Source organism: Stegostoma tigrinum, chromosome 12, assembly GCF_030684315.1.
Source record: "Stegostoma tigrinum isolate sSteTig4 chromosome 12, sSteTig4.hap1, whole genome shotgun sequence".
NCBI classification, from domain to species: Eukaryota; Metazoa; Chordata; class Chondrichthyes; order Orectolobiformes; family Stegostomatidae; genus Stegostoma; species Stegostoma tigrinum.
Window position 1 is genome coordinate 15,834,367 of NC_081365.1, and position 14,700 is coordinate 15,849,066.

Sequence of the window (14,700 nt, forward strand, 5' to 3'; positions counted from 1 at the left end):
CTTATTTATATGACTAGCCCAGCTCACTTTCTGGTTAATAGTGATCCTCAGGATGTTGATAGTGGAGATTCAGTGATTGTAATGCCGTTGAATGTGAAGGGGAGATGGTTCGATTCTCGTTTGTTGGAGTTGGTCATTGCTGTGTGAGGTGCAAATATCATTTGCCACTTATCAGCCTAAGCCTGGATCTTATCCAAACTTGGCTGTATGTAGCCAATGACAGCGTCAGTATCTGTGGAATCGTGTATGGTTTGAACATCGTACAATCATCCACAAATTTCCTCACTCTGACCTTTATAGTGGAGGGAAGGTCATTGATGACATAGCTAAAGATGGTTGAAAACACAACAGTATCCTCAGGAACTTCTGCAGTAGGACTGAGATGACTGCAACTATCTTCTTTTGTTCAACGTATGACTGAAACTAGAGAGTTTTCCTCCTGAATCCCATTGACCTCAGTTTTGCTAGAGCATCTGTGTTTACACCAAAAATGAATGTTGTCCAGCTTTTATAGTATTTTGACATGGACTGCTTCTGTACACGAGGGGTCAAGGATGTTGCTGAAAACTGAGAGAACATCACCACCGTTGGTCTTTGCTAGAGGCTAGATCACTGTTGAGGCAGCTGAGGACAGCTGGGTTAAGACCAATCTTCCTATCTAATTGTTAATCCTCTGCATTCATGTCAATCTTTAGCATTTTTGATTACATTTGTAATTTGTATTTTTAGCATTTGTAATTATGTTCCTGAGTGTGAAATTTTTTTGCTTTCTCCCTTGCACTTATAGAAATTGTGCGGGATGCTTTTTTGGACGTTGCTGCCTACAATTTCAAGGGACTCCCTAATCTCATGAGAAGTGCCAAGGTACAGTGCAGACATTAGCTCACAGATTAAAAATTACTGCTTTTTGCCTGCAAAGCAGTTTTACAAGATTACTTGATGTACATGTTACCTCATGGAGCAAGAGAGATTCTGGGTTGAGGAAGTCACTTATAGAATTTATTATTTAAAATAAATAGTTTAATGTCTTAGTTTAGGAAACATACAAAATAATGGCATCTGGATCGGTCAAACCTTCACGTGTTACTATCATCACTACTTTCAAGCCTCTATGTTAGTGACACATTTTCATCAATGTTGTCACAAGAACAAAAGAACACTTTTTTTTGTTATTGACATTTATGGATACCCCACGATGTAATAGTAGCATTATCTAGAGTAGCAAATCTAAGATTAGCAGGAGGTCTGTTTGAAGGATGGCATGTTAATTGAGAGATATTAAGCAAATTTTTTTTACATTTCTTTGAAGGGCAGAGCAGTGGACAGCCACTGCTGCCTGACAGCACCAGGGCCACAAGTTCGATTTCAGCCTTGGGTGACCATCAGTGTGGAGTTTGCGGATTCTGCCCCTGACTGCATGGGTTTCCTCTGCGTGCCCAGATCGCCTTTCACTGTGCAAAGGCATGGATTGGAAATGCTAAATTGCCCATAGTGACACGGGATGTACCGGTTAGGTGGATTAGCCATGGGAAGGTGCAAGGTTGCAGAGATAGGGTTCGGGTGGGATGCTGTTCAGACGGTTGGTGTGGACTCGGTGGTCTGAATGGGGTGCTTCCGTGCTGTAGAGATGCTATGAATTGCATGATGTAGTGACCTGTGTTATGCTGAAATACATCAAAGCAGCTGAGGACCTTACAAGGAGTGCATTCATTCCACCATGTGTGTGCTAATTCTTGGATTGAGCTATCCAATGAGTCCCTGTACCCCGTTCTTTCAGCGAGGGACTTTTAAAAATCTATTTCAAATTTTTACCTAATCTCCATTGAAGTGTTGTATTCAGATTATATCACTGAGCAAAACAATATGACCTCGTGTCAGTCATGATGAGAGGTGATTCCGTATACTTCCCTTTCCATTTAGTGAATGATATTTCGCTGCTAAGTATGAATTTACAACATACCGCAAGTGAACACTTCCCTGAACTGACATTTTCTGAGGTTTTCTCTCTAAAATGAGCTTCAACGGCCCCAACTCCTGACACTACAGACTACTGAATGAAACTCATAATGCCTTAAGCTACAGTTTGTAATTATGACCACATCCAGTGCACTCAGGTGCTGGGGGGTTTTGAGGGTGGGTGGGGGGACCGGTTCGGTAGTTTAGAAGAGATGTGCAAGGCAAGTTTTTCACACAAAAGACAGTGAGTGCCTGGAATGCACTGACCGAGGAGGTGATGATGGAACCAGACACAGCAGCAGCGTTCAGGAAGCACCTGGATGGATACATGATCAGAAAAGGAATAGCGTGCTACGGATGCTGTAAGTGAAGACAATTTTCGAATGGAAGGACAAAATGTGTCAGCACAGGCTTGGAGGGCCGAAGAGCCTCTTCCTGTGCTGTACTGGTCTTCATCCTTTGTTTTACTTTGCATCAGTCACACTTTTGGACTTAACCCAGGTCAGCTCAATTAGCGCTGCCCTGTTATTACAGATGGGCACTTCTTGGCTTGGTTTAAACAGTCATTGGTGAAATACTTCAACCATCATGATGCTGGCACTTCTTTCAGAATGTGAGCTGGAATTCAACATCCAGTGGGGCTTTCTATCCCAATCTGTAAACCCATTGTTGGGGGGGTCCATGAAATTTTGCCCATAGCAACAGGAATGTTTCATTCATTCCTTAGAGCCTGTCTCCCCATCCGATTCGACCATGGCTGATTTATATCTTAATGACATTTAGCATTAAAATGATGCCTTCCTACTTAGGGCTACCTCGTCAGAGCCAGTAATCTCTCCCCATAAAACAGTTGGTTATCATAATGACCCCAATCGCCATTTATTGCTCCTTAATTTACTGCACTCAAAGTTATAAAACACTGGTCAATTCATACTTGCCTCATAATTTAACTTTTTCATCCTCAGTACTATTCTGGCCGACAGACATATTGTCCTGACCAATTAGAGAAAAAATTGAGGTGAATGGATGTATCAAATCTGAATCGCGGAATGACGGTATTCATATTTTTGTCACTAGATAAGGACTGAAGACCTAAGGAAGCAACAAGAAAGCCAGGCAGAAATACAGCTGCAAATTCAATTCAAGATTGAAAATGTGGTGTACTCTCAAGACAGTATCTATGGCCAGAAGCTCACAAAGGCAAAATCTATATCCGAAGAAGGTTCAGACCAGGATGTCAAAAGTTTGAAATCAAAAAAGCTCGGTTTTACAATTCAGTCAATGCCTAATGATAAAGCAACGATCCATGAAATGACAGCTCATCTGAAAACATACTACAAGGTAGGTTCAAAACCCTTCTGAATGGGTTTAAATAAATATACATGTAGATTGTAGGAAATTAAACCAGGAAGAATGAAGAGATTATGTTAATGTAACTCTTAGCAAAATCTCTCATTGACTGATATGCGATTAGTGGAAATGACTGATGCGTTAAAGCCATTTCATGCAAAACAGAATCCAATACATAGTAAAATGATGAGTGGCCAATGAAATAAATTCTATTACCAACAGCGTTGGAAAAAGAATATTAAATTGCAAACTATTCGCCAGAACATCACAGCCTATAATGACAGCTTTTTCTTTGCAGAAGATTCCTTCTTCTCTTGCATGTTGAATATCTGAAGAATGTTCCAATAGAGTAACTAAAAATAATTGGTAATATTTATACACCAGGCTTCAGTGTTCTTAATCTCAGCATGATGTTTTTGTTGTGAACAGTGTTATAGTTGAGACACTGGGTTGATGTTATGAAGACCCATGAGTACAGGACACTTTCAATACTAGATCAATAGTGGAGCACATGTGGCAAGTCAGTAATAACTGATTGATGGATACCAGATTTTAGAGGCAAAAGCTTGTCAGTTATTGGAAGAAGGGATGAAGGAAAATATTATGTCCAACAGCTTCGTAGTCCTGGGTTGTAATGAGAGACAGTCAGAAGCAGTGGAACGAGTCTTGCAATGAACATAATGAGATGTGGAGAAGTAATTTAGATGAGGCATGAGGATCTTAGAACCGAGAGACCTAGGGCTTCAGGTACATAATTCTTTGAAGTTTGCATCACATATAAATAGGGTGATTAAAAAAAAGATACTAAGCATGCTTGCATTCAATGTTCAGGCCTTTCAGTACAGGAGTTGGGACGTCATGTTGAGGTAGTACAGGACATTGGTGAGGCCTTTCCTGGAGTACTGTGTCCAGTTCTGGTCTGAGATAATGGGAACTGCAGATGCTGGAGAATCCGAGATAACAAAATGTGGAGCTGGATGAACACAGCAGGCCAAGCAGCATCTTAGGAGCCTTTTCTGATGAAGGGTCTAGGATTTAGGATTTGAGTTATAAGGAGAAGCTGGATAGGCTGAGACTTTTTTCACTGGAGGCTAAGAGGTTGAGAAATGACCTCACTGCAGTTTATAAAGTAGTGAATGGTATAGATAAGGTGAATGGGAGGTGTCTTTTCCCTAGGGTGGGGGATTTCAAGACAAGGATGTTTATTTTTAAGGTGAGAGAAGAAAGATTTAAGAAAGACACGAAGGGCTTTATCTTTACACAGAGTGTGTAGAATGAACTGCTAGAGGAAGTGATGCATGCGGGTATAGTTGCAATGTTTAAAGGATAGCTGGATAACTACATTAATAAGAAATGTTTGGAGGAATATGGGTCAAGCGCAGGCAGGTAGGACTAGTTTGGAATTATGGTTGGCATGGACTGGTTGGATTGAAGAGTCTGTTTCCATACTGAGTGACTGTAAGAGAAGTCGGGTTAAGCAAAACAAAAGCTCTTGTATCAGGTATTTCTGATCCAAAGTATAGCCATGACTTCAGCTCCCCCATTGCTAAGTCAGCATAAACTCTGGTTATGATTGGGATTTCTGATCATCCACAAAAATCATTGCAGCAGAGCCAACAAAGTTCAATGAAGTCCGCCCCCATTGCTGTCGGTTTAAGGTTCATTCTTATAATCTTCTCGGTGGCACGCTTTTGAAAAATATGAACATCATGTTTCAAATACATTTTGTCATTGACTTCATTTATTATTTCAGTGGCATTTTGTTCTTGCATTTTATTTGGTTGGAATTGGAATCCCTGTAACCAGTTCTAACTGGTTCTAGAAGAGTTGATGAGCCAATTTGCCCATTGATACATATTGGTGTTCCCTCACACACAGCATCCTGAAGATGCTGGCTGTGATAGGGTTCTACAGGAATTCTCCATCAGTCCCCTGCTTCATTCCTTCCACAGGCACACTGAGCTGAATACTGTGAATAAGTGAAAAACAAACCAATCTAAATAAGTAAAGTAAATTAATTAACACATAATAAAGATGTCAGAGTTGGCAATGTTTTGCAGCTGCAGAATGTGAGAGCTCCTGGAAATCAATGTGATCCAGGGAAAATGTATCTGCAGTAAGTATACATAGTTCGAGCAGCATCAGTTCAGTCATTTCAGTAGTGGCTAAATGGCAGAAAATGCAAAACAACAAGGACAAGGGAACATTATCTGGACACCTTGAATCAGGAGTTAGCCTCATGCCTTAGGATAGTGACTTCTGATTTGGAGGGTGTGAATGCGATTGAGATTGGTAAGAGGATTGAGAAGGTAGCCTTTGCACATGTCCAATAGGTTGAGGTGCTTTCAAACTGTATGAAAGTTTTGGGTGGGGGGTGGTTTGGGAAGTGGGGTGCAGGATGAATGGGTGAACTGACCAGGAGACAGTAGAAACAGCAGACAGCTCAAGCAGGGGAAGTAGATAAGAACATAGTTAGTTGAGGATGGCATTGCCAAGGGATAAACTCTGTAGCCAAAATGAGAATCCAGAAAACCTGCCTGGTGCTAGTATTCAGTACATCTTCCATGGACTGGAAGGTAGACTAGCAGGTGAAGGGGAAGAATCCAGTGGGCATTTTCCACTTAGATACCAATGACATTGGTAGATCTAAGGAAGAGGTCCAGCTTTGGTATTGCGAATAGCTTAAGGGCTGCATTATAAAGCAAATATTCAAAAGTAACAATCTCTTGATTACTGGCTGAGCCATGAGGAAATTGAGTTAGGATAAATGTAATTAGACAGTTAGAATGCTGCCATCAAACTAAAAAAGCATTCTGTGTATCACAAAAATGATGAATGTGTTTTTTAAAATCACTCGTGATGTGGACATCGCAGATTGGGCCTGCATTAATTGCCCATCCCTAGTTTCCCTTGAGAACATGGTTGTGGCCTGCCTTCTTGAACCACTGCAGTTCATTTGGTTGAAGTACCCTGACAATGTCAACAAGGAGGGAGTTCCATGATTTTGACCTAGTGACCCTGAAGAACCAGCAATATATTTGCAAATCTGGATGATGAGTGGTTTGGAAGGCACCTTGCAGGTAGTGGTGTTCCCATGCATTAGGGTGCTGTTGTCCTTCTGGATACAGATGGTTGTGAATTTTGAGGGAGCTAAGGGGCTTTGCTGAACTGCTTTAGTGCATCTTGTAGATGGTGCGCATTGCTGCTATTGAGTGCCTGTGCGTACTGAGATTGTGAATGTGGTGTCAATCCAGTGGGGTACTTTGTCCTGGATAGTGTCAAGCTTCTTGAGTGTTATTGGAGCTGCACTCATCAGGCAAGTGGGACTATGCCATCACACTCCTGAATTCTGCTTTACCGATGGTGGACAGCATTTGGGGAGTCAGAGATGAGTTACTCATTACTAGAGCCCTAGCCTCTGACCTGCTGTTGTAACAACAGTACTTTTATGACTGGTTCAGTTCAATTTCTGGTCAAAAGCAACCCTCAGAATATTGATAGTGGCCATTCAGTGAATGTAATCTCATTGAATGCCAGGGGTTGATGATTAGATTCCACTTTGTTGGAGATGGTCTTTGCCTGCCACTTGTGTGGCATGAAGATATTTGTCACTTTTTATCCTAAGGCTGGATATTGTCCACAACTTGTTGCATTTGGACATAAACTATTCCTTAGAACCCATATGGTGTGGAAGCAGGCCATTGAGCCCATTGAGCCCACACTGACCTGCCGAAGACCGTCCCACCAAGACCCAGTCCCAACCTTCTACTCTATCTGCATAACAACCGTGGCTAATCCACCTAACCTACATGTCAGTGAACACTAAGGGCAAATTTAGCATGGCCAATCCACCTACCCTGCACACATTTGCACATGGAGGAAACCCAGACAGACATGGGGAGAACCTGCAAACTCCACACAGACAGTCACCTGAGGCTAGAATGAAACCCAGGTCTCTTGCACTGTGAGGCATCACTGTGCCACCCTGAACATTGTGCAATCACCAGCGAATATCCCACTTATGATGCAGGACATGTCATTGATGAAGTGGCAGAAGATGACTGGGCTAAGGTGACTACCCAGAGGAACTCCTGGATAGATGTCTAGGGCTTGAGATAAGTGGCCTTCAACCACCACAACCATTTTCCTTTGTGCCAGGTATCACTCCAACAAGTGAAGAGTTCTCTCCATGATTTCCAATAGCCCCAATTTTGCTAAGGTCCCTTGATGTCACATTTGGAGAAATGTAGTTTTGATGTCAAGGGCTGTCACTCTCATCTCACTTCTGGAACTCTGCTGTTTTATACATGTTTGGACCATTGTAGTGGCTCGAATGGGATTGGGAGCTGAGTGGCTCTGGAAGAACTCAAATCAGTGATCAGGTATTGCTATTCAATTTCTGCTCGATAGCACTGTTGATGACACTATTACACACTTTACCGATGGTTGAGAGTAGATTGTTGGGAAGGTAACTGGCCAGATTGGATTTGTCATTTTTTTTATGTGCAAGGCATACCTGAGCAATTTTCCACATTGTCTGATACATGCCAGTATTGGAAGAGTTTGATGAGGGGTGTAGAAAGTTCTGGACAATAGGACTTCAATATAAATGTCGGAATGTTGTCAGTATCCAGTGCCCCCAGCTGCTTTTTGATATGACATAGATTGAGTCAAATTGACCGATGACTGACATCTGTGATGCTGGGCTGAAGAGGCCGAGATGGATCAGTCACTCAGCGCTTCCAGCTGAAGATTGCATGCATATGAGAAATTGCTGACCGTGTTCATACATCCTGTACTTGCAAAACTCTGTCCAGTGGCCAACATTAAATGCTATTCTCTTTCTGGAGAATATTTACAAAGTAATCCTGACTGCACCAAGAATTACACTGGGAAGCAATTTAAAATTTTCAGTTGGGCTCACAGAATGATTCATTTGTGTGTTCTACAAGGCACATTTGTTCTCACACAGGGCTGTGCTCCTTGTACATAATATGCCCACATCTTGCACCTTTTTCACTGAAGAGAGGACGATGGAGTCAGCCAATCCCTGTTGCACAATTCGACAAGTCAATTATCTATGACAGCTAATTGTTCCAGCAGCATCAACCTTTTGGGCCGCTGTCTGTGTGGAGTTTGCATATTCTCCCTGTGTCTGTGTGGGTTTCTTCCAGGTGCTCCGGTTTCCTCCCACAGTCCAAAGATGTGCAGGTTAGGTGGATTGGCCATGATAAATTGCCCATAGTCTCCAGGGATGTTCGGGTGAGGTGGATTAGCCATGGGAAATGCATGCGGGGTTATAGGGATGGGATGGGTCAAAGTGGGATGCTCTTTGGAGGGCCAGTGTGGACTTGATGGGCTGAATGGCCTGCTCTCATGCTGTAGGGATTCAATTCTTATTCTGGCTGAAGGGACTTAAGGCATCAGCTCTGACAACTTTACAGTAGTGCTTTTACTCGAAAACTGGCCACAGCCTGAACCAAGATGCTGTAGTTCAAGTGCAGCTACCTGGAAATGGGCATAATTGCCCAGGTAAGACTTGCGTGCAAAAAGCAGGACAAATCTGACCTGGCCAATTACCTTCTCATCAATCTACCTTCAATTATCTGTAAAGTGATGGAAGGTGTTATCAACAGTGTTGTCAAGCAGCACCTGCTCAGCAATAACCTGCTCAGTGACGCCCAGTTTGTGTTCCGCTAGGGCCACTCAGCTCCTGAGTTCATTACAGCCTTGGTTCAAACATGGATAAAAGAGCTGAATTCTAGGGGTGAGCTGTGCATGACTGTGCTTGAAATCAAGGGCACATTTGACAGAATGTGGCATCAAGGAGCCCTCACAAAACTAAAGTCAATGGCATTCGATGGGAAATCTCTCCAACTGGTTGGAATCATACCTTGCACAAATTAAGATGATTGTGATTATTGGGAATTTTCTAAGTTTCAAAAATGTACTTTATGCTTAAAAAAAATCTTTATATATACATTCACATAAAACCAGTTCAGTTCTGCATCGTTGCATATCAAGCAAACACAAAATGTAGGAGTTTGACTATCCGCAAAACTAAAGACACTGCTAATATTTACAGGTATCTGACACAGCAAGAGGGTCCGATAACTGAATGGATCCCTATTTACCTTTAGAAGGAAGATCTCAGACCATGGTCTTTTGGGACCATGCCTTGGAGGGTGCAATCCCAGTCTTCAGTGTGTTCCTCATCATGTCGCCTGGACCTTGGAATGTGCTGGTCTGCAATACTTAGTCAAGATCAGCTCCTTGTGTGGAAGACCAACAGGGTTTAGGCAGACCAAAGAGGGTCTGTCATCAAGTTGATGGTCCTCCAGGTGCAGTTGATGTTTGTCGTGGTGTGTGTCCCCAGGAACAGACCATAGAGCACTGAGCCCTGCATCACTTCATCCAAGCCCTGGTACCATAACGCCACTTTTCCATCAGGGCATGTCCTAAGTCCAGACAACATTCACTCATGTCACCATTGATACACAGTGAGAGTGACATATCACATCTATGAGATACACTCAGCGACTCCCCAAGGCTAAGTACATAGCTTCCCAGTCCATATAAGCGGAGCATTTCCAGGCACTAACTTGGAAGGAAATTCATGTTTCACTTCTGTTCTTTTTCCTCAGATTGCAACTGAGCGATTGGCTAACCAGGTCCCCCTGATAATAGGCTATTACATCCTCCAAGAGTTTGCCACCAAGCTGCATGTGGAGATGCTTCAACTTATACAGGAAAAGGATCAAATTGATGAGTATCTGCATGAAGAGGTAGATGTTGCTGACAAAAGGAAGATGCTCAGAAATCGACAGCAGCGACTGGCTCAAGCTCATGATCACCTGTCCAAGTTTTATTGAATTCTAGTCAAAATTGAGGAACATTTCAAATTGAACCCTGTACAATTGACCAAGCTCATTCTGCTCTCTTGTTAATCCTCAGTAAACTTTACATTAAAAGAATGAAATATCAAAACACATCTTTATATGTTGAATATTATTTATTGGAAGAGATGGTGGAGGCTGCAGTAGAAAGCTAGAGCTTAGATTACACAGCAAGCTTGGATTACATAGGGAGAGATCCAGTCGAATTGTGAAAAACCCAGATAAATTTCAGGTTGTATTATGAATGAGGTAGTGATCACCAGTGCCATCCCAGAAGAAACTCAAAGCCTCCTCCTTAGAGGTTAAAGTTATGCACACATGAGAAAGTGTCGAACTTATTGGTATCTCAAGAAGAAAAGGCGAGTGTCAGTAGTAATATCAGCATTGACCCTACAATCAGCGTGAGGACAATGGAAAGTAGCTCACTGATGGTTTGTAGTGTCCTATCTCACTGAAGGATAGCCTGCTTTTAATGGGGGCCAACAATAGATGACATTCGTCTCAACAAGTATGGAAGTGACCATCATTTATACTGATATATCCATGCCTAACAATAATCAAAGATAAATTCTTGCTTTTGATGGACCTCACAGTGTGGTTTTGAGGCCCCTCAGGTCAATCCAGGCGGGTTTACACATCCTGTTTTCTGCGCTTGTCATTGGGACAGGTGATAAGAACAGAAAGGGAATACTGGGAACTGAAGTATTGGCTCAATGTGCAGATATGGTAGTTTCAAAGATACACAATCAGGGTTAAGTATTGTGAAAGGCAAGGCCTTTCTGCATTTCCAAAATTCTGTTCTTATTGAACTTAGATGGGGAGGGGATTGGGATTTTACTGGACATTGGGTGCGGTATCTCGAGGACTGGTGAAATGTGGGTGTCCCAGTTCAGGAGGGCAACTCCATTAAATCCATCGATGACCAGTAAACGGGCAGCACCAGTAGGATTTCCGACACGGTGCCACTGCTCCCTGGTCTATTAATGGCTTGGTAGCCACAGAATTACCCTTCTCGGTGAAGTACCTACTTCGTCATCACTAGGGCCAGGAGGTGTTAGCTGAAACTAAGCACAACTATGAGTGAACAGAAAAGGAAGAGTCCATGATTTGAACCACCCATTCTGCAAATCCACAGAACCCCTAGAACGTAGAACATAGAACAACACAGCGCACAACAGGCCCTTCGGCCCTCGATGTTGCACCAACCTGTGAACTAATCTAAGCCCCTCCCCCTTCACTATCCCATCATTATCCATCTGCTTATCCAAGGACTGCTTAAATGCCCCTAATGTGGCTGAGTTAACTACATTGGCAGGCAGGGCGTTCCACACCCTTACCACTCTCTGAGTAAAGAATCTGCCTCTGACATCCTGAAGCCATCATCCTCGGAAAAAGACTCTCACTGTCCACCCTATCTAATCCTCTGATCATCTTGTATGTCTCTATTAAATCCCCTCTTAGCCTCCTTCTCTCCAATGAGAACAGACCCAAGTCCCTCAGCCTTTCTTCATAAGGCCTGCGCTCCAGACCGGGCAATATCCTGGTAAATCTCCTCTGCACCTTTTCCAATACTTCCACATCCTTCCGGTAATGTGGCGACCAGAACTGCACGCAGTATTCCAAGTGAGGCCGCACTAACGTTTTGTACAGATGCAGCATGACATCACGGCTCCAGAACTCAATCCCTCTACCAATAAAACCTAACACACCGTAAGCCTTCTTAACAGCACTATCAACCTGGGTGGCAACTTTCAGGGATCTATGTACATGGACACCAAGATCCCTCTGCACATCCACACTACCAAGAATCTTTCCATTGACCCAGTATTCTGCCTTCCTATTATTCCTCCCTACATCCAGAGAACGTCATCCACATACAATTCTTAATAAAAACCTAAAGAACTGCGGCTGCTGTAAATCAGAAACAAAAAAACAGAAGTTGCTGGAAAGGCTCAGCAGGTCTGGCAGCATCTGTGAAGGAGAAAACAGAGTTAACATTTCAGGTCTGGGTTCCGGTCCTCATCTGAGGAAGGGTCATCAGACCCGAAACGTCCACATACAATTCCTATTCAATCAATGAAACAACATAGTGTTATTTGAGCTTAAGCATTTACTCTAACCTCCTCGATCCAGCTGATGAAGAAAGGTGACAGGAGCTGTTGATTGACTGTCGACTAAAACGGCAAATCCGCTATTGTTCTCTCTCATTTGAAAGAGGTGACTGGTGGTGGTTTAATCTGCAGGTTACCAACTCCCCGAAAGAAGGGGTGTCCTTCAGGGTAGTCTTGGGGAGCATGGGAATTAACCCAACACTGTTCACATTTACCCTACATTATAAGCCAGCCATTGAGCCAACTGAGCTAACTGAACCCAGAATTTTAGGATAATGGGACGTAAGTTCTTATCCGATAATATTGGTTGGTGTTATTTAAATGCAATTAATAAATTGTAAGTTAAAAGCCAGTAGCAGTGATGGTGACTACGATGAGCATCATCATATTGTCACTAAAAAAAAACCCATCAGCTTCATCAATATGGAAGGAAATCTGACAATCTTACTTGGCCTGACCTATATGTGACTCCAGACCCACAGATACACTATTGAATCTTCACTGCCCTCTGAATTATCTCAATTAGGTCATTAACCTAAAAGGAATAATGCTAATGGTCAGATTGAGAAAACATGCCAAGCTCTTGTCTTTGAATATTTTCATAATGTCTAATTGAAAGACACAACGTGACAGTTGGGTTAAATGACAAGACACTTCACTGTATTTTCTCACGCCCCTACTGTCTGTTCCAAAGTGTCTGCAGAGAATGTGACTCCAGTTCCACAGAAACAGAAAAAATCTGGATGTGACATGTGATCAAAGGAAACATGCTGTGAAGAGCAATACTCCCGGTGAAGAAAATGAAGGATGGTACAACAGAGTATGATATGTTCCGAATTCAATGTGAAGCAGCAGTTTGTCAGGCCCTGGAAATCACCAATCCAGTGGAGACAGAGAAACTAAATGTAACAGTTAAACATTTCAAACAAATCAAACTTTTTTTAACTCAGCGATAACAAGGTGCAGAGCTGGATGAACACAATAGGCCAAGCCGCATCAGAGGAACAGGAACGCTGACATTTCGGGCCCAGACCCTTCTTCAGAAATGGAGGAGGGGAAGGAGGTCCTGAAATAAATAGGGAGAGGGGGGAGGCAGATAGAAGATGGATTGAGGAGAAGATAGGTGGAGAGGAGACAGACAGGTCAAAAAGGCGGGGATGGAGCCAGTAAAGGTGAGTGTAGATGGGGAGGTAGGGAAGGGATAGTTCAGTCCAGGAAGGACGGACAGGTCAAGGGGATGGGATGAGGTTAGTAGGTAGGAGATGGGGTTGAGGCTTGAGGTGAGAGGAGGGGATAGGTGGGAGGAAGGACAGGTGAGGGAGACAGGGACGAGCTGGGCTGGTTTTGGGGTGCAGCAGTGGGAGGAGAGATTTTGAAGCTTGTGAAGTCCACATTAATGCTACTGGGCTGGAGGGTTCCCAAGCAGAATATGAGTTGCTGTACCTGCAACCTTCAGGTAGCATCGTTGTGGCACTGCAGGAGGCCCAGGGTGGACATGTTGTCTGAGAAATGGGAGGGGGAGTTGAAATAGTCCACAACTGGGAGGTGCAGTTGTTTATTGCGAACCAAGCGTAGGTGATCTGCAAAGCGGTCCCCAAGCCTCCGCTTGGTTTCCCTGATGTAAAGGAGGCCACAACAGGAACAGCAGATGGCATATTCCACATTAGCAAATGTGCACATGAACATCTGCTTGATGTGGAAAGTCTTCTTGGGGCCCAGGATGGAGGTGAAGGGTGTGGTGTGAAGGGTGAGGTGTAGCATTTCCTGCGGTTGCAGGGAAAAGTGCTGGGTGAGGTGGGACTGGAGGGGAGTGTGGAGTGGACAAGCGTGTAACGGAGAGTGTGGTCCCTCCAGAAAGCAGATAAGGGGAGGTGGTGGGGTTGGATTGCAGGTGGTGGAAGTGTCGGAGGATGATGCATTTGATCTGGAGGTTGGTGGGGTGGTACGTAAGGACGTGGGGGATTCTGTTTTGGTTGTTTTTGTGGGGACGGGGTGTGAGGGATGAGTTGCAGGAAATGCCGGAGATGTGGTTGAGGGCGTTCTCAACCGCTGCGGGGGGGATGTTGGGGTCCTTGAAAAATGAGGACATCTAAGGTGTATGGGAGTGGAATGCCTCACCCTGGGAGCAGATGTGGTGGAGGCGAAGGAATTGGAAATAGGGGATGGCATTTTAGCAGGGGGGTGGGTGGGAGGAGGTGTATTCTATGCAGCTGTGGGAGCCGGTGGGCTTGAAATGGACATCGGTTTCTAGGTGGTTGCCTAAGATGGAGACAGAGAGGTCCAGGAAGGTGAGGGATGTGTTGGATGTCCAGGTGAACTTGAGGTTGGGAGTGGAAGGTGTTGGTGAAGTGGATGAACTGTTCGAGCTCCTCTTGGGAGCATGAGGC

The 14,700-nt window shown here is 43.7% G+C and overlaps 1 protein-coding gene across 2 annotated transcripts in view; it reads left to right on the plus strand.

Moving 5' to 3' along the window:
* Window positions 1-10,254, plus strand: part of LOC125457289 (interferon-induced GTP-binding protein Mx3-like) — a 48,736-nt gene extending 38,482 nt beyond the window's left edge. For both annotated transcript variants that reach the window (XM_048541304.1, XM_048541305.1), the window contains 3 exons: window positions 788-864; window positions 3,034-3,297; window positions 9,951-10,254. In XM_048541304.1, coding sequence (XP_048397261.1) covers window positions 788-864; window positions 3,034-3,297; window positions 9,951-10,178 — 569 coding nt within the window. In that variant the 3' untranslated portion in view covers window positions 10,179-10,254. The remainder of the gene's footprint in view (window positions 1-787; window positions 865-3,033; window positions 3,298-9,950) is intronic.
* The last annotated feature ends 4,446 nt before the right edge of the window (window positions 10,255-14,700 follow it).